At 44.4% G+C, this 20,518-nt stretch overlaps 1 protein-coding gene across 1 annotated transcript in view; it reads left to right on the forward strand.

The window, feature by feature from the left end:
• The window catches only part of IFT80 (intraflagellar transport 80), a 474,284-nt gene that overhangs the window by 222,922 nt on the left and 230,844 nt on the right, over positions 1–20,518 (forward strand). Inside the window, exon 10 of the mRNA XM_086944208.1 lies at positions 11,173–11,291. Within this exon, the coding sequence (XP_086800334.1) occupies positions 11,173–11,291 (119 nt within the window). The remainder of the gene's footprint in view (positions 1–11,172; positions 11,292–20,518) is intronic.

A 20,518-nucleotide genomic window follows, 5' to 3' on the forward strand; every position in this document is an offset into this window, starting at 1 on the left:
TGCGTCATGTCTTTCATGTCTACATTATCGATACCACTGTAAGTTTTGAATACCTGCAGTAACCTTTCATAAAATGAATGCACTGTTTCATCCCGTTCTTGGGTGGTTCTATCTATTCTGGTCCAATCTGTTTCCTTTGCTGGCACCTTTTTCTTAAGGTACTGGATGACCTGGTCATATTTCCTCATTACATCCGGTGAAGGGGCCCCCGTTCTCTCATCTCTGGGATATTCATCATTCGGCCAATCAATTTCTATCTTACATTCGGTCCACAGATCTACAGGGACCACAATGTCGAAAAACCCATCCAGGTCTTTCAGCAGACATTTCTGAACTTTTATGAAACGTTCCACCTGTCTGTACCAGTCAACTGGTTTCTCACGTAGTTTCGGGAAGTCGTTTGTAAATGACACAATGTCTTGTCTGGACCAAGGGACATGGACATATTTTCCTCCCGGGACCTCTCTCATGGGGCACAATTTTTCTGTTGGGGTTACTTCTTTTAATACGAATTCTGAAGTTACGGACCCAGCCCTGCTGCCTTCCTTTTTCTTTGCCCACCTGGTTCTCCATTTTCCCACTTCGCCCCATTTCTGCAAGATTTTCAACAATTCTCTTACTTGGATCTGTTTTCCCATCACATTCAGGCTTTCTAAATCCTTGTCTGAGAAGTCTACTCTGTAAGGTTTCTGAAGAATTTTTGAGCGACTAACATCAACTCCCATTTCTGTGGCGGCATCCATTATCTTTTCATGGAGCACCCTAGCACTCCGGGTAAGATTTTTACTGATGAATAGTAACTCTTCTTCATTATACGAGCTCAGGCGCTCAACTCCCACATTCCCAGCCATCATTTCTTCTATTTCTATTCTTAATTTATATATTTCCAATGCTTTAGGTTGGGGAGCGGTCTCCTTCTCTATCTCCTTTGTCCATCTGTCTAATTCTTCAGGGGAGACTAAAGAGGCGTTCCTAATTCCAGATGCACTTTCAATCACCACTTCCTTTTGTCTGGGCTGACTTCTTGTCCCTACTACACTGGCCCTTGACTCCCTTATGGGCAGATCCATCAAACTTCCAGATTCACACTCACTTTCCTGATCTTCATCTATGAATACTTCCTTTCTCGGGGTCTGGAAGCTGGGAGTAGGCAGTATTGGGGTGATAACAGGAGGAAGGGGACTAGTCAGGTCGTTTTTATACATCGGGATAGCAGGACCAATAGTTACCGGAATGGTCAAGGCCTCAGGATGGGGATGCATCTGGGCAATGGTTCTGACTAATTCCTCTCGCTGTTTAGTCAGGGCTTCTCTCTCTTTTTCCTGCAACCCCCTTTCATCAGAGTTGCCATGCAATACCTGAGGTACTAAGGACGGATAGATACTCGGGGCAGTCGGGGCGACCAATCGAGGGGGACTTTCCCCGAATGGCTGATAATTCGGGACTGTGGACTTAGGTCTGCAAAACTCATCCCTTCCACTATATTTACTGCTTGTAGCTGTCCCGTCTGAATCACTTTCCCTCCTACTTCGGGGGTAATTGGTAACAGAATTTTGAGAATGCGCCGAATCTGATTCTGCTACATAGGGAGGTGGATCCTTCATTAACAAGTCTTCCAGGTGTTCGTCTTCCATATCCCCCATAGGTGCTAGGTGATGGGTCTTTTCTTTACATTTTCCTCTTTTCTCCTCTAATACCCCCATCATGGGGAACAGCCCTTCAGTTAACATAGACTGCCTCCACTGTTTCATTTTCTGCTCTTTGGTTGGCGTTGGAAGTCTGGGATACCACTTACTCACTCCCTTATCCATTCGTGGTTTATCTCGCTCTGCAGCCTCTATCTCCCATTCCTCCAAAGCTTCGTACTGGGTCAATCTAGGTCTAGGGTGTAATTCGTTCATGCGGGTCCTTAAGTTAAACAGGATCCGACCATTAAATGTACCTTCAACAGGGAATGCTAGGACTCCGTCATCTACAGTATACTTTGCCCAATTTTCTAGCCAGACACAAGTGTGATACCCTTTATCAAACAACATGAAAGAAGCAGGGGTATTTGGCGGGGGAATGAGTACGCCTTCCCTCGTTCTAATGGGCTTGTCAGTTTTGAAAAAATTCTTTACTTTATCCGAGAATGACAATTTTCTCTTTATTCCATACATCATGAGCGGTCTACCTCGTAAAGTCTGCTCCTTATAAAATCCTAGGTATTTTGGATTTGGTATGAAATCTGGATACCACATACAACTCTCCAGATTCGCTTCTATCTCGGCTGGATTAATTTTGTTTACCTTTGTGCTTCCAATGCTAGCGCGACTTTTATTTCGCACCACCCAATCAGGTCAGAGAACACAACTACGGTTAACCAATGGGTGCGCGGCCTTTTCGCAAGACAGAGTCTCACGCTTCGGCACTCACCCCTCCTTTACAAATTCAGCTCCGCTACCCACCCGCTGTTTTGACCAATACCAGCGCGGCACGGAGTGACGTCAGAGCAGCTCTCCGACTGACTCCCTCCTTCACAAGGTAACGGAAACTTTTTACTCTCTCTAAAGTGCGAGTGCAAGTTTTAGTCAATAACACACAACGTTTGCCACTATGTCTGAGTGTTCTAAAGAGAGAAAAGACTTTTCTTTCGCTACTAGTAAACCACTTCTGTCTACTTTTCATTCACTCTGGATAGACTTCTTTGCCTGTCCCTTCACACTAGTAACATAGAACCCGTTATTCTTCTGACTCATCCACCTTGGTCGGGGATATGTACTGAGCCAGGATTTCACCAGCGAACTATTTTACTTACCAGACAAGCCTCGGAGACCCTACTACTCCTTCCGTATGCGACCCTTACTAGGTGATATCGCAATGAAAGTTTTATAATGGACTCGTAGCTATCATTTACTCCAGAAACAAAGGTCCTAATTAGTGCTTCCAGTTATCCTTAACCCTGCACTAATACCTCAAACCTAGTGACTTCAACAGCTAACTGGATTCTACTCACCGTTAGCTAAAATACTTCCCCGGGGATTCGGACTACACTGAACATTTACAAACAATTCTGGGTTAATTCAACATGCAATATTTATAGCAGAAATGCAAAATCATGTATATTTATATATATAAAAAACACATTTCATAAATTTTGAAAAAATACAGTAGAAATCAGCAGCACGTTTTATTTTCACGGTTTGTTTATGCCTATCCTGTCTACCTAATCTAACTAGTCCAAACCATCCTCTGGCTGCCAGAAATTACTGCTAGAGCGCGCAGTTTTACCCAGGTCACCCGAGTTACCAATTCCTTCACACGCACTGGGCCCTTGGCGTGAAAAGACACTATTTATTATTTCACTAATTTTATTGGGTGATCCGGGTGAGGATTTCTCCTCCTGCACGCTGCTAAGAGTAATAAGGTTTGGATTTACCTCTGCTTACCATGCACCTGACTTACCACAGGCACAATTCTTCCGACGGACCTAGAGCTATTAGGGAAAATAGTAGACAGGCCTAACATCCAATACACTTAAAATCAGTAATATACTTTCCACAATTCTGTAAAATGACCACAGACACCTGATGAAGTTAAAATTTTTATATAAGTATTCAAAGAGAAGATGCCAGGATAATAAGCGATACACAGAGTAATATATCAAACATTAAAATCAACACCAATAGGTAGCTTTGTATCAAAAATATGACCATTAGGATATATGGGGAGACTAAAGGTAGGAGTTTTAGAGCAAAACTAGTCACTGCAATTTTATACTAGAACATAGGATTGGGAATGACCTAGAACATGTACTTAACCTAAGTATTTAAGCTATTCTTTGCTAAGTTCACTGCAAACCACTAAAGGAAAGGGGGAAAAACGGGAACATGCTATGGTTTTATAAAATCAATGAGTTCTCTAAAGGATGGGGGGAAGAGAAGGAACCAACTAAAATTCAGACACATATAATTGCAATGGCAATAAAGCAATAATACAGGTAAGAATGCTTTACCAGTTCGGATAAAAGAGAGAGAGAGAGAGAGAGAGAGAGAGAGAGAGAGAGACGTAAACCCACAATCTATATTTACCTAGATCAGATTGAAGACCAACCCTGGCCACGGGTCAGTTGGGAAGACGGGGACAGGGACCCTCAGAAAAGGAATGCCAGAAATGCGAGCAGGTACAGCTCACGGACAGTAAGGACAGGATACCCCTCAGGTTCAGGTCAAGGACTGGGCCTCCCAGGGTACGACCAACACCCACAGCTTCGGACAGCAACGCCTGCGTTACCCCCTCCTGCAAGTAATCCGCCAGAAACCCCGATTGGATTTTCGAATTCCCCAGCAAAGTGCTTCGCCAGCACTTAGGATTTTCCACCCCTTAGGAGATTGTGGAAAGTATGGACAAAGTGCTCCGCAGCACTTTTCAGAATGAGCACCTATTGAGATCGTAGGGTCAGTGACAGGTCTGCTACTCGGACAAGTCGGACAATTTTCCTAAGCTAAACTAGGACAATTATACGGTTTTGGGGACCCTTAGACCACCCACTAATGTTGCAAGTGACAGTTTCCCACATTGTGATTGGTCAGGAGAGGTGGTGCGGTCATTACCACCTCCTAGAATTCAGTTTTCACATGATTAATATTCAAATTTGAACACCCGCCCCCCAGGTTCACGTTCCCATGCATAGAATACAGCATTACAGGACAGTTTTACAATAGGTAGCAACAGTATTGCTTCTTTCAAGGTAAGACTCCGTATTCCCAGCGATGTTCCCAGGCGCATTGTGCTTCAGGAGCCAGCTGGCTAGGTTTAGCTTCTGCGCAGTTGGAACTTTCTCCGGTCATGTGACGGTGCCCAGCAGAGCTTCAAGTATGGCTCCGCTCATGATTACCCAGCCCACAAAGACGCGGTACATGAAAAGTAAGCGAAAACAAATTAAAATCATACATAAAAATGATCGCACTGTATACCAAGCTAAAACTTAACCAACCCTTACTTTATAATGACTATTGCGTTAAAGATTAGTGCGAAAAAGACAAATAGGCTAAAGCTGCTGCAGTAAGCAAAGAGCGTGGTGAGAGACAAGCAGCCATTTTTAGCATCAATGCGCATGAGCACAGAATCCCTCCAGAATGCGAGTGCGTCACATCACGTGGGTATGACCGACGCATGCGCAGACTGAATTGCGGCAAAGCAGCCATTTTCAGTGCAAGCTTCGTTAGTACGTGAAAAGACAAAACAAGCAAGCATCCTAGGGACACCCGCGTGTAGGGGAAAACACTTTACAAATGACGAACAAAGGTGTTAATATTATTATGCAATTTAGACAAGGGTTTTGCATACGAGCAAGGCGCTATACGTGCGAATCCTTGCTCCATCAGTCTCTCCTCCGTCGTCTCTTCCGACCGGAACGTAATCATGAAGCACACAGGCTCCCCTAATCCAAATACTATTTTTCTGCCAGTAGTGTTGTGATTTGTCTGAGCATCGTGGTTCGGCACTTAGACAAACAGGCAGTGGGAGCCTGGGCATGTTCTCCACCCAGTCTGTGTATAATAGCCGACGGAGGACATGCAAAGTGAGCATGACTGTTTGGCTCTCCCAAGATGGCCGGCCGAACTGTCATGGTTACTGACAGAGTGAAATCCCCCTGAGCAGAGCAGCCCTCCCATGCCCTGCAAAGCTGCTTCGGCAGTGAAAAATACAATGATAATAACATCAGGTTATTATCATTTTGTTTTTCCTTTTTTACACTGCTGAAAATCAGTAGGGCAACGCTCCTCCACCTTAGCGGAGGAGCTGCCACCGATGGCACTATTCGTTGAATGTAAGGGTTTAATAAAGAGACAGTGAGCCACAGTGCAAGACAGTTCAAATTGTGTGATGCAAAGGAGCAAAGTCCCATTTGTTTCTTTACTTGGGTTTGAAAGTGCAGCCATGGCATGGCGGAGTTCCATTGATCTGACAGTTGAGAGTTTTATTAGAGTTTGTTCGGATTAAGAGGTGCATTTTTTTTATCATTACGTGACCATGTCTCCTTTCAGCTCTCGTGCAGCTTTGCCACATGAAAGCAATCCTACCAGCCTGGCGTGCTATCAGATTAACCTGATTGAATTCCAGTTTGATTTGTGCTTGAGATGTTGAGTGTGGTGGGTTGAACAAGCGACTGAACAGATTGCATTGCACTAAGTCTAGCTGTTTATAAAACTGTGTGGAAATCTCTCACAGCCATAGAACTGCGGTGGCATAGATTTGTCTTTCATGACTTCTAAAAAGGGTTTTAATGAAGGGACTGAGAGAGAGTTTTTTCGGGCTACATGTATCAAATAAGCATTTTGCGATTACCAAATAGCGTTTTTTCCGAATTGCTATTTCGTTATCGCAAAATTCTATGTATGTCAGGAATCGCCACTGATTTATTATCTAATAGCAATTTGGTAAATAGTGAATCGCTATTAGGTAATATTACTCCATTCGTTCCTATGGGCCGAAAGGCTAATAGGTGCAAATGGTTTTGCATTAGCTAATTTTCGATTGCCTAATTGGTAATCGCAGATTACGTAATGCAAAGCCAAGGGTGCCAGGATGCCAAAACCCCCTGAAGCAGCCCCAAAATAATAAATATGCACGTGTAAAGCACACACCAGTTTGAAAAATGCAGTTTTGTGCATTTTCAATGTTTGCACAAGGTTACCATGGACTTGAAGTCGATAGTAATTGCATTTTCCTAAATGCAGTTTGCATTTGGAACATGCTTAATACATGTGCTAAGAGGATCACAGTTTGCAATTCCCTATTTGTAGTCGCAATTTTTGCGATTACCTAAAATTACGCCTACAAAGCCTTTCATACATCATGAAAGGCTGTTTCGCGTTCGTAAATGGATGATTTTACTGAATTGCACTGTTTGCGAATGCAAAAAACTTTCATACATGTGGTCCTAAGTTTCAGAAGCTCTTTCATCATATTGTTTTTTTTGGTTCTTATTTCATCTTTCTGCAAAGGTGCCATTGTGGTTGTGCCATATTCCTTGGTACTTATAGATGCACTAATTTAATTGGTGCAACATTTAAGTGCCATTCTCTTTTCCTAATAAGTTTACTGCTAAAATGAAGGGTGTTGGATTTCTTAGTTTATAGTCAGGTTGTTATAAAAAGCCAGCTGATTTAGTGCATGTTGGAGGTGAGTCCCTGTTTGATCAAAGATAATGGTGTAGTCTGCGTACATTAAAAGTTGTACAGCCTCCTGCCTAATTTTGGAAGGCAAGATGTGTTGTTGAGCAGGGTGGTGTGTGTATATATAAATATATATCAATTAAAAAGCAAAGGTTTAAAATTAGTTATAGTTAGGAAAACATAATTTATTATTTCTATTCAAAACTAACGTAAACTACACAAACCTTAGAAATTAAAAAGTTATAGTTATAACTTAAAGTTCGAATTTACGCCCCGTCCAAAACTGACAATAACTCGCGTACCTCAGTACAGAGTTGTCAATTCACTTGCCAGACTAAATTAACTGTAACTCTTGCCTTCCGCGTGCACTGCTTTTACCCTTTAATATGACATCACTTTAAATTATAGCATTCATAACCACTATCATGCCATCTCAAATGACATAAAATATGAGAAGCCTGTGCATGGTTGCCATGTACCGCAGTATACTGCGAAGGTACAGCGGTACACCGCAGCCCAAAATATCATTTGTTTTTGCCTTTTACTACTCAAAAACAACTGAACAAATTCAGATCTAATAACAACAAGCATTGGCATAGCCATTAGGTCTCGCCTTTGGGACCTTATAAGTGTTTAGTTATCCAGCACAATATTGTTGGTGCAACAATATCAAGTGTTGCATGGCTAAACACATATAAGGTCCCAAAGGCGAGACCTATTGGCTATGGCAATACTTGTTGTGAGTGAGTGGCTCGTACAGTAATGCCACTGTGAGGTAGAGATGCTGCAAGTGCTTTTACAGGAGCCCCTGTGACATTGCGCCTCTTCAAAATATATCTTGGGTCTGGTGTAATACTTCTAGCCCCTATTCCCGCACCCAATACATCCTTAAATGTCCCATGTACAGCCGGGGTTGACATGGGGTTGACACTCCTATTGCCCCTGCCTTCCAGTGACACTTAACCCGTCACTGTGGTTTTGGTTGACGTGGTGGTGGTGAACGTGGTGGTGGTGGACGTGGTGGTGGTGGACGTGGTGGTGGTGGACGTGGTGGTGGTGGACGTGGTGGTGGTGGACGTGGTGGTGGTGGATGTGGTGGTGGTGGATGTGGTGGCGGACGTGGTGGTGGTGGTGGTGGTGGTGGACGTGGTGGTGGACATGGTGGTGGTGGTGGAGGACATGGTGGTGGACCTGGTGGTAGTGGACGTGGTGGACATGGTGGTGGTGGACTTGGTGACGTGGTGGTGGTGGATGTGGTGGTGGACGCGTTGGTGGTTGACGTGATGGTGGTGGACATGGGGGTGGTGGTGGACGCGGTGGTGGTGGACGCGGTGGTGGTGGACGTGGTGATGGATGTGATGGTGGTGGGTGTGGTGGACGTAGTGGTGGTAGATGTGGTGGTGGACATGGTGGTGGTGGATGTGGTGGTGGACGTGGCGTGATAGTGCACGTGGTGGTGGTGGACGTGGTGGACATGGTGGTGGTGGACGTGGCGGTGGTGGTGGACGCGGTGGTGGTGGACGCAGTGGTGATGGAGGTAGTGGATGTGGTGGTGGACGTGGTGATGGTGGACGTGGTGGTGGTGAACTTGGTGGTGGTGGACGTGGTGGTGGTGGATGTGGTGGACATGGTGGTGTGGTGGTGATGGACATGGTGGTTGTGGTGGACGTGGTGTTGGACGTAGTGGTGGTGATGGACGTGGACATGGTGGACTTGGTGGTGGACGTAGTGGTGGTAGTGGATGTGGTGGTGGACGTGGCGGTGGACGCGGTGGTGGTGGTGGTGGTGGACGTGGTGGTGGACGTAATGGTGGTGGACGTAATGGTGGTGGACGTGGTGGTGGTATACGACTATTTGGTCTACTGCACCAGCTTTCTCCCATGAAAAGGACTCCCACAATGGGGGATCCAGGTAGAAGAAACATAAAAGACATCACCAAAATCATTCTAAACACTGTTGTCAGTCAGGGGAGCACCTGTCAATGGCGAGACCCTCAGCACAGACATACTCTCTGTCAAAAGGCTTGATTGGTGACTCCAATCCCTCAGTTACCGATATCAGTACCATTGCCATCAAAATCATCTCCATCGACGCCAAGACAAGCACCATTGGCACAGACAACCGAGCAAGTCTTGTTCCGGACTATACAGAGGCTGACCCACTTGACGTTAGCAAGACACAAACACTATCATTCGTTTTCGAAGCATTCTACTCCACCATCTTCGACTCCAAAACTAATCCATATCTTGGCTCTAAGAATGTCTCTGTCTACATGAATACATTTACCTGTATACTCCTTATATGTGAGGAATGAAGTGGGGCATGTGGAAGAGTTGGTTACTTCTAAGAGGCAAAGACTAATCATCCCTGCAGAAGGCCCTGTAGAGGTCCCTCTTCACCCTCTAAATATTACTACACTCTTAGAACAGACAATTACTTTTACATCTTTGGTGCCTCTAAAGCCACAAGGACTGTCTCTTCCATTGGTTCCAAGACCAATAGAACCAACTACAAACCTCCCAAAACTCCAAACAGACTCAATCAAAGAAGTCATTCAACATCCCCAAGTACATCTTTGTATGACACAGATAGATCATATTGATCGGCGGGCTTTCATCAGGACTGAGGAAAAGTAATGTAGAATTGGACCGCTCCGTGATAGGTTAGTTAAGTCACTTGCCTATCTTCGTCACTGAGTTAAATTACTTAAATGTTGATGTTGTTATAGGTTAGTATGCTACACATAACTCAATAGGAGTATTCAGAACCTCCTGCGGGTGCAGGGGAAGCTCTCTAAGATTCTATTTGCGCCTCATTTGTGTAGCTTCCTACTGTCCGCCGATCAATAGTGACATTTAACCCCTTGGGCGCAGCCGCGATTCTGCGCCTGTGCGGCCGTTTTAACCCGTTGCGTGCTTGTGACGGAACCGCTCCGTCACAAGCCACGGGTGAGCTGTGCTTGTGACGGAACGGAATTCCGCGCCTGCGCTGTCTAATTAATGGGCGGGTTCGTGACGGAACCGTTCCGTCACAAGCACAGCTCACCCGCGAGCCGCGACGGAGCGGTTCCGTCAGAAGCATGGGACAGCCGCGCGACCCCCCCCCCCCCCCCTTAGCGCTGCGGCGGAATAGCCGCCCCAGCGAAGGGGTTAAAGAGTGGGCAGGTTCATGACGGCCCCCAGCCGTCATCAGCACACGCCCACCATGATGCATGACGGCTGGGGGCCGTCATCAGCATGGAAGAGGTTAAGGACTGAAACATGTCGACCACCGATATCCGTACTGTATAGGTGCAGTGGACCACTTACACACCCACTAGAGCACCTATCACTGTTTTTAATCTTAACCCTTCCTGATCAATAAAATACTATTTACAGGAGGGAAGGTATTTATAACGTCACACTTTTTTCCACGGTTTTTCACCTAATAATCACGACCGTCACAGAGCCAGATGGTCTCCCTCCAGGAGGAGGAAAGTTGACTGCCTGGAGAATGGGAAACTCAGGCGGAAAAGGACCCAGTTATGACACCACTCTCCTAATTTATTTAAGCGGAGAAACAAGATTAACCGCTACCAACCAGTTAGAGTGAATGAGGGCCTTTGTACAACACTCATAGACCCTGGCATTTCATGACACGTGATTCATTCCCCCTTGATTTATTATTATTATGCATGGAGGCAGAATGAATCACTGCTTCTTACCCCCCCCCCCCCCCCCACCCCCCCCCCCCACCCTGAGTTTTGGAATGCATTATGCTCCATAGCCATATGACATTTTTGCCTTTAAAAAAAAAACTCTTAAAAGCTTGCCCTGGTGTCAAGATGTCAAAAGTATGTTTTAAAACAGTTGATGAAATGAAGCATTGCGTAAAAGCGAATGTGAAATACTTGTTCATATAAGTTACTCATATGAAATGTCAGTATCAGGTTTTTTTTCTGTTTGAAAATGACACCCTGATGGTTTATCCTATTTTGTAGCATACATTCTAATTCTAGATGGTTTTCCATTAGGTACGCAATGTATTAAATGACGCGCTTGATCTTTTGGAGTTCCGCGATAGGGTGATCAAGGCCTCTTTAAACTACGGGAACCTGGTTGTTTCAACTTCCCTCCAGTGCTATGTTTTTAGGTAAGTGACTTCCTGTTTGCCAACATTTGCAAGTTGAAGTTTACTAAGGGGCTATTGTGAGTTGATTTAAATTAGGTGTTGCTTGAATTAACAACAAAATAAACACGTTGGTCGCCCTGGAATGGGTAACAAAGTACTCTTACCACTGGGTTAAAAACCCAGGTAGGTGCCTATGATAGAGCGCGCAGGTCACCCGGCTCACCGAATTTTCTTTCCACGCACTGGGCCCTGGCGTGTAAAATGTTTTATTCAATTTCAATGATAACGTTTTACTGGGGTGAACCAGGTGATTTTCCAATACGCGCTCCTATGAGTAATCGATTGGGTGACTCTTACACCACTTACTATTCATGTACCTGACTTACCACAGGCACATTACTCCTGACGGATCAGGAGCTAGCAGTGGACAGGTGATAAGGGTTTCCTAAAAGGGAGAAATTCTACTATACACATTTAATACCTTTAATATCGCTTTAATGTATAATGACCACAGACACCTTGATGGTTTTAAGGGTTTTATATAGTATAAGTTTAAAATGAAAATGCCGTTACAAGGAGGCAAATGCAAAGCAATACATCAATGATTAAAATCAGAACCAGGATGTAACTATGAATAAGTGTGAGTATCATAGAGTAAAAGGGAACACTATAGGGCATGAATCATAATAAACATATTAACTAATATGTTTTAACTAGGGCAAAGACGTGAGGAGGCCCTAAGGTGTGACCTTATAATTTTATACTAATTCCTAAACCTTATGCTATCTTTACTAACTTCACGGCAACCATACTAAGGGAAAGGGAATAAGTGGAACAATCTAGATAAACAGTCGGGTTTAACAATGTCCTATAGGAAGGGTAAAAGTGGAACATTTACTAATAATCAATTGCATGAAATTACATTCAAAGGAGATATGGAGAATATCACAGGCAAGATTGCTTTAATTAGAAGAGGAAAATTAAGGGTATAGTATAGACAGACACCTATGCCAATATTTACCTAAGTGAGAATGAGGACTAACCCTGGCCACGGGTCAGTTGGGAAAGAACGGGACAAGGACCCTCAAGGATTCAGGAATACCAGAAGGTGAGCAGGTACAGCTCATGGACAGTCAGGACAGGATACCCCTCAGGTCTGGGTCAGGACTGGGTTCACCAAGGCACGACCAACCCCTCACAGCTTCGGATGCAACGCCAGCGTTACCCCCTCGTCTGCACGGAATCCGCCAATAACCCCGATTGGGTTTTTCGAATCTCCCAGCAAAGTGCTTCGCTTAGCACTTAGGACTAATTTCCACCCCTTGGAGTTTGTGGAAAGTTTCAGGCAGAATGCTCCGCAGCACTCTGTATCAGGCACCTATAGAGTTCGTAGGGTCAGTGACAGGTCTGCTACTCGGACAAGTCGGACAACTTCTCTAAGCTATGCTAAGCTATTTATACAGTTTTAAGTCCCCAAGACCACCCATAAATGTTGCAAAATGACAAAGTCCCATCTTCTGATTGGTCAAGGGAGGTGGTTTAAGACATTTGTCACCACCTATATTTCTATTACGTATTTCACGTGACATTACCCTCCCCCTAGCATCTGGGTTCCCAGGCATACGTGTGGGAAAGTACAATAGTAAAGTAAAGGTTTGCAACATTGTTGCACATTCAGAGTAAAAATAGCATGTCTTCAAGGGCGAAGGTGCGCTTGGAAAGGACAGTCCCATTTTCAATGGCCAACTGGCCAGGTTCCATTGCTGCACGTCCCAGTTCTCAGGTCACGTGAGTGGGGTAACGTCAGCTTCAATATGGTTCCCATCCCTACTTCCAGGCCCTCATTTACGCGGTACATGAAAAGTAAGCGAAAACAAATTAATAACACAGAATAAAATGAATACACTGTACACCATGACCAACTACTCTTAATCCCTTATTTTATAATACTTATAGCATTAAGAGTTAGTGCAGAAAAGATGCATATACAAAAGCGGCTTAAGATAGCATGAAGCATGATTAAAGACAAGCGGCCATTTTAGCAACAATGCGCATGAGCGAACTTTTCCCTCCAGATTGCGAGTGCGTCACATCACATGGGTATGACCGACGCATGCGCAGACTGGATTTCTGCAAAGCGGCCATTTTATTAATGTGCAAGCGTGATTATGATGGAAAAAACACATAGGCAAGCCTCCTAGGGACACCCGTGTGTTGGGGAAATACAAATAAAATGACAAACAATCGGAGTTAGTACAGTTATGATTTTAGGCGAGGTTCATGAAAGAGAGCAAGTCGCGTTACGTGCGAATCCTTGCTCCATCAATCCCCTCTTTGATGATATTTACTATCATCACTACACATGAAAACAGATGCCAACTTCATTCTTCCATTTCATCCATGTCAATCTCGATGAACTTATTGTTGAGCTTTCTCTCCGCCTCTCTGTGAGAATGATTGTTCTTTGCTTTCTTATATATCTGGTTTCTTAATTCTTCTAATTCTAAGTCTTCAGCCTTTCGCTTTCCTCTTTTATTCACTATATATTTTCTGCATTTCTGGCATTTGCAACAGATGAATATGATCAGAACAATCACACCTATTCCAACTATTGGCATCAGTATTTTCCATAGAAGACTTCTACCTAAGTTAGAAAACCAACTACCTACAGAGGAGAGACCATCAGTCAGTCTCTTCCAGGCACTGTCAACCTCTAATGGTTTGAGTTCTTTTTTCAAATTAGTAATATTTCTTACATACCTTTTAATTTCGACGCTTTTATCAGGAATGTAAGTGCAACAATGTTGTGCCCTCAGCATCCTGCAGACTCCGCCCTCTTTTGCCAATAAGGTATCAAGAGCAAGGCGATTCTGTAAAACCATTGATCTGATCGCAACCATTTCGGTATTGATCATCAGGAATCCAGCAGCAGTGTCAGTAGATAACCGATCCACTACTGTAGATAATTTGCAGATTCTATGAGTATTCAGAACTACCCCCATTCCAGGTAGTAGTGCACTAAAAATATCACCTACGATTTCTCCTACACCTTCACGTTTGCTACGCACTAAGCCATTAGTAATCTCATTGCTTCCAGCTGCATTGTTCACATGGTATATTTTCGGAAAGACAATGCCAAAGTAGCAGCTTCCATACCAGTGATCCGGCAATTTGAAATAAGCCTTGTTTCCACATATATAATAAATTCCTGGAAACACAGGTTCTGACCCATTTTTGAAACCCCAACCTCCAATTACCTTGTAATTATGTTCACACTCGCTGGAACCAATGAATACATTGTTATAATAACTAGTCTTTTCTCTATGAAGACAGAGTTTCCCTTTCCGTTCAAAATCCAGCAACAGAGCAGGAGTAACTTCGCTTCGTGAGGTGTTATCCATGTTTTCTGCCCATCTAGGTGTTCTGTCCTTCTCGTCATTTGCCTTTTTCTGAAACTTTTCCCCTCTCTTCTCTGCCATTTTCAAGAACATTTTCTCTTGTGCATGTAAAGAACAAGTCAAGTTAGCTTTTCTAGCTTCATTTAAGTCTATGTCACCTATAGTCAGGAAATATTCCCCCATGTAGCGAGTCACTCCACCAAGTGTATGTACAAGGTTCAGATTCCCTCTAATAGGAAGTTCTGAAAAGATAACGTCAGTGTTTGAGTAATAGTACTGTAAAGTGCTTCTATAGAACAAGCTAGCTAGAATACTACAGGAGATTCCATAGGTCAGGGGTAAATGGTGGTATGTCACACCTTCAGCCACTGAAGTAGGTAGCATCATGCAGACATAGCAATCTTCTATTTCCATAGCTTCTACATAGTGCACTAAAAGATTAGCGAAAACATTTAAGTGTGTCCTGTTCTTCATTTGGTGATAATGTAGTTCACCCTCATCTGATGCTTCTAAGTCAGGTCGTGTATGTCTCAGACTCACTGAATTGTCACGTCTTTCTACTCTTCGTGGTGTTTCTTCAGTATGTACAACTTCTGCGTCTGGCGTCATCGAGTCCGTAGGATATATGTTAGGGTCTTTGCTTATCATAAAAGGTATAAACACTGTTAATCCTATCCATATCACTATCATTAGTACTATATTACAGATGCATATTTTACAGCAAGTTCTGCAACAGCTAAATCTGGACCTTCCAGTGACATTTGAATCAGACATTTTATCTTACAGGTGGCTTTCTCAACCCCTCTTTGTTTCTTTTCAGCCGAGGTTTTACTTCGCTTCACCTCAAGGAGGGTCTTCGTCAGAACTCCGATCAGCAATGGACTCTTCGTCGCTTTTGCCACTGGCTTCAGGCTCATCAATTTCTTCCAACACCAAATAAGTCCATTCAGGGCTCCGATACAGTTTGTTCTGTTTCTTTACTCTGCTGCCCTTTCGGATGGACTTTCCTCGGGCTTCTTTTCCTTCACTTTCAGCCCTTTTTCGGTCCTTTAGTTTTTCTTCGACTGTTTTTATTCTTAGCCTTAGTTTCTTCATGTACCGGGGTTCACCCTTCTTTTCGATCTTTTTAGTGGTCGAGGAGACTTGTCCTTCCTCGTGAGCTCTTTTGTTTTCTCTTCTTGGCCGCACTATTGCTTCAGCAGTGTCTTTTTCCCTTCCTGTCTGACTAGTTCCAGTTCTTTCATCTATTTCTTATGCCTGGTCCTTAAGCTGACCTAGTTCAGGTTTAGACTGTATGTGATCTTGGTTTGTGAGTGATTCACTGTACTCTTCTTCCTGAACATGTTCGTCTATTACTAACTGGCCCTGTTCATGCTCTTCGATCTCTTGATTTTCTTCCGCATGAACTTCTGCTTTGACTACTATCTGTCCCTTTCCAGTCTCCTCTGTCTCAGGAGGAGTGTCGATGACTTGTTCTGTCCCTACTTGGCCTATTCCCTGATCAGATTTTATGATGGCTTTGATGATCTGACCTTTTCCTTCTTGTTCTGACTCACCTGCACTGTCCCACTCACTACCTAGGTAAGAGTATTTTCTGGTTCTTATTGGATCAAGAACTTGGTCGTCGGCAGGAAACCATTCAACGTCTTGACTTGTGCTCGGCAGTTCGCCATCAGCGAGATCCGGACCCTCTTCTGGAGTCTCCTCAGCTGGGCTACCTTCAGCTTCAGTCGCGTTTTCTCCGGTTACCCGCTTCGTGTGACTTGCATGGATCCACTTTGGTACACCAGCACACTTCACAGCAGTTGTGGTGACAAGGATCACTTGTCGAGGCTTGCCCCACTTCGGTCCAAGGCAACTCTTCCGGGTGTGTTTCTTTAACACCACCCAATCACCTGGTCTCAGTTTGTGTGCTGGAGTTGTAGGCCATTCGACAGCAGTCTCTCCAATCTGGTGAGAGATAGAACGCACTTGGTCACCCAACTGCCTGCAGTATTCTAGCACCATATCATCAGTAATACTTAGCAGTTTGTGTCCAGGTACCCATGCCTGTCGCATCACTCTTCCCATCAGAACTTCATGGGGGCTCAGGCCTGTCTTTCTGTTTGGAATACTCCTTAAGCTCATCAGCACCATGGGCAAAGCTTCTATCCAGTTCATTTTTGTGGAGTCACACAATTTCGCCAGCCTGGACTTGAGAGTGCCGTTTATTTGCTCGACTATCCCAGAAGCCTCTGGATGATAGGCACAGTGCAGCCTTTGCTCCATTTTAAATGCTCTGCAGAGTTCCTTTAGGACCTCGTTTGAAAAATGTCCACCTTGGTCTGTTTCAATTGTCTCTGGAATTCCAAAGCGGGGTATCAGTTCCCTAAGTAATAATTTAGCTACAGTCAGGGCATCATTCTTCTTTGCGGGGTAAGCCTCCACCCACCGGGAAAACAAGCAAACTATGACCAGGACATATCTATATCCTTTGCACAGGGGCATTGTTATGAAGTCTGCCTGCATCCTAATGAAGGGACCTTCTGCTCTCCCAATGGTACTTTGCTCCACTACTGTCTTCTTTCCTGCATTGAATTGTTGACACACTAAACACCTCTGGCAAAGTTTGTCTGCTGTGCTCCTGAATTTTGGACTGTAGAACACCTTTTCAAACATTCGGCACATGGCATCCCTCCCAATATGTGTGGGTTCATGTATTATCCGGGCCATTGCGGTAACCAGTCGTTCGGGGAGTACAGGCATACCAGTTACGTGGACCACAACACCATCCTTTTCCCTTGGTCGACATTCATCCTGCCTCCACCTGTTCCTTTCTTCCCTGTCTGTCGTCTGTTGTAGTTCTCTCAATTCATCCCATGTTCCCAACCTTTCAAACAACATCAGTTGGCAGCTGCTTCCACCTCCCCACAGTTTAATTAGGAGGGACATTTTGTGTCGGGCGCAGTACTGGGCAATTTGGTCAGCATATCTGTTTCCGGCTGTCACCTCGTCATTTCCAGATCGGTGAGCCGCACACTTGACCACAGCCAATTCTTTGGGCAATTGGATGGCTTCCAGTAAGTTTTGTACTGGTTTCCCATTTCGGATGGGAGAACCTGAGGAAGTCATGAATTCTCTTTGCAACCATAGCTGGCCGAAGTCATGAACAACCCCATAACAGTACTGACTGTCAGTATAAACAGTTACTCTTTTGTTTTTCCCAATTTTACAAGCTCTTGTTAGGGCGATGAGCTCCGCTACTTGAGCAGATTTAACTTCGCAAAGATAGGAAGCTTCCAGGGTCTTTTCCAAAGTGACTACAGCATAGGCAGCACTCAAACCTCCATCCTCATGTCTCATACATGAACCATCCACAAACATTTTGAGGTCTTCATCAACCAAGGCCACTTCTCTGATATCAGGACGGGGTTTTGTGCTAAATTCAGTTAAGTCTATGCAGCTATGTTCAATTTCATCTCCTGCCTCTACATCAATGGGAAGGGGCAATAGAGTTGCAGGGTTTAGAATGTTACATCGGGAAATTATTACATTTTCTGCACCAATGAGAATCCTCTCATACTTAGTCAGCCGACTAGGGGTGAGATACTGTGTCTTGGTTCGGGTAAGTAAGATCACAACTGAATGTGGAACAAATACAGTGACAGGATGTCCCATCACAATGTTCTCACTCTGCTCTAGACTCGTACAGGTAGCGGCTACTGCTTTCAGACATCCAGGTAATCCAGCAGCCACTGGATCTAGGGCGGCCGAAAAGTAGGCCACGGGACGTCTAATCAGACCATGTTCCTGTGTTAAGACCGAGAGCGCACAATTGTCTCTCATGTCACAGAACAGTTCAAAGTTCTTGGAATAGTCGGGCATTCCTAATGCAGGAGCTGTGCACAGACAATTTCGCAATGTTACCCAAGCAGTCATGCATTCATCATTCCAACAAACTGGGTCTTCCGCTCCTTTCTTTGTCATGTTAATCAAGGGTTTAGCTATAGCCGCGAAACCCACGATCCACTGTCTGCAGTACCCAACAACTCCTAGGAACATTCTTACTTCTTTCTGGGTTACTGGTAGTGTCATTTCTCGAATTATTTTAATTCTTTCTGTAGTGACAATCCGGATCCCTTTCTCTATCTGGTGCCCCAGATATTTTACTGAGGTTTTGCAGAACTGCAGCTTGTCTGGTGAAACCTTATGTCCTCCCTTTCCTAGGTGATTCAGCAAGGCAATGGTATCAGTGACACAGTCGTCTTGACTTCTAGACGCTACCAGCAGGTCATCTATGTACTGCACCAGGACAGACTCTTTAGGCAGTATTAAAGATTCAAGGCATTTCTTTAGAATCTGGTTGAAAATCGATGGACTTTCGGTGTACCCCTGGGGGACACGATTCCAGACATAGATCTGGCTGTTGAATTCAAAACTGAAAAGGAATTTGCTTTCTGGATGCAATGGGATGGAAAAGAATGCATGGCACAGGTCAATGACAGTGAACCATTCCGCATTCCAAGGAATTTGATACAGTATTACTGCGGGGTTTGGTACTATGGGACAGCAAGGTACTACAATTTGGTTTACCTTGCGCAGGTCCTGCACTACCCTATACTTTCCGCTAGGTTTCTTAATTCCAAGTATAGGTGAATTACAGGGACTGCTCATCACTTCCTGAATGATATTTGCTTTGAGCAATCGGTTTAATTCCTTTGCGACTCCTTCTTTCACTTCTGCACTCATTTTATACTGTTTGGTATTTGGGTATACAGCATTTGCTTTTATAGCTATTTTAACTGGGTCTACATTTGCCATTAAGCCTACATCTTTTCCAGTAAAATCCCAAACTTCAGGTATTACGCTCCATTGGAGTTCTTCAGGTAGACTTTCAATGGACATGGGCTTAATTTCTGTGTCGGGCCTTAGTAACATCAATTTATATAGGCCATCTTCATCTGGGGTCTGAATTTCAACACCATTTGGTGAGCAAAAGATGGTGCAACGCATTTTGCACAACAAATCTCGTCCTAATAGGTTTACGGGACTGGAATCACAGACCACAAATCTGTGCATTTCCTTGAAATTTCCTATGGAAATTTCCATAGGTTCTGTTACCGGAGTACTGATTATCTGATTTGAAACTCCCACTACTTGGATAGCTTCTCCCGAGAGGGGTAGGTTAGGAACGTCCGCTGTTCTCACAGTGGAACGGGTAGCACCAGTGTCCAACAGAAAGGTGACATCTGTCCCTTCAACCTTTCCTTCAATGTATGGTCCAGTCTGGTCTACCGGTAAGGAGGCGCCAAGCACGCACTCCTTGTCCTCCCCTCTCAGGCCCCGTCAGTATTGATCATCACAGAGAAAAGTATCATTTAACAGGTACTGTGGAATGGGTGCATTTCTTTCATCCTCTCCTTCCCACACTTCGACCCTTTCATTCTGTTGACCCTGATTCCTATAATTTTGTCTAGGAGCGCGTGGCAACGGGGGTTGATTTACCTGCTGTTGGGTCTTTCGGATCCCCTCTTTCTGCACCTGTGGATTTAAACCATTTACGGGGGCATTATCAGCCTGCAAGTGCGGACATTTATCTCTCCAATGCCCCATCTGACCACATCCGTGACAGGGGAATTTTCCCATAGCCTCTTCTCTACTCATTTTTACCCGGGGCCTGCCTCCACCCCCAGCATTCGGATTTGGTGCATTATTAATATTAGTCATTTTACTTAACTGTTTTTCTTGTTGTTCAGCAAACTTCACCTGAGCCCACATCACCTTCTCCTTTAGGGCTTTCTTTTTGTTCTCGATCTCATCTTCGCAGTATTTGGCATATTTGAGAACATCATCAATGGGTTTCCCTTGCCA

Source organism: Lissotriton vulgaris, chromosome 11 (assembly GCF_964263255.1).
Source record: "Lissotriton vulgaris chromosome 11, aLisVul1.2, whole genome shotgun sequence".
Classification (NCBI taxonomy): domain Eukaryota; kingdom Metazoa; phylum Chordata; class Amphibia; order Caudata; family Salamandridae; genus Lissotriton; species Lissotriton vulgaris.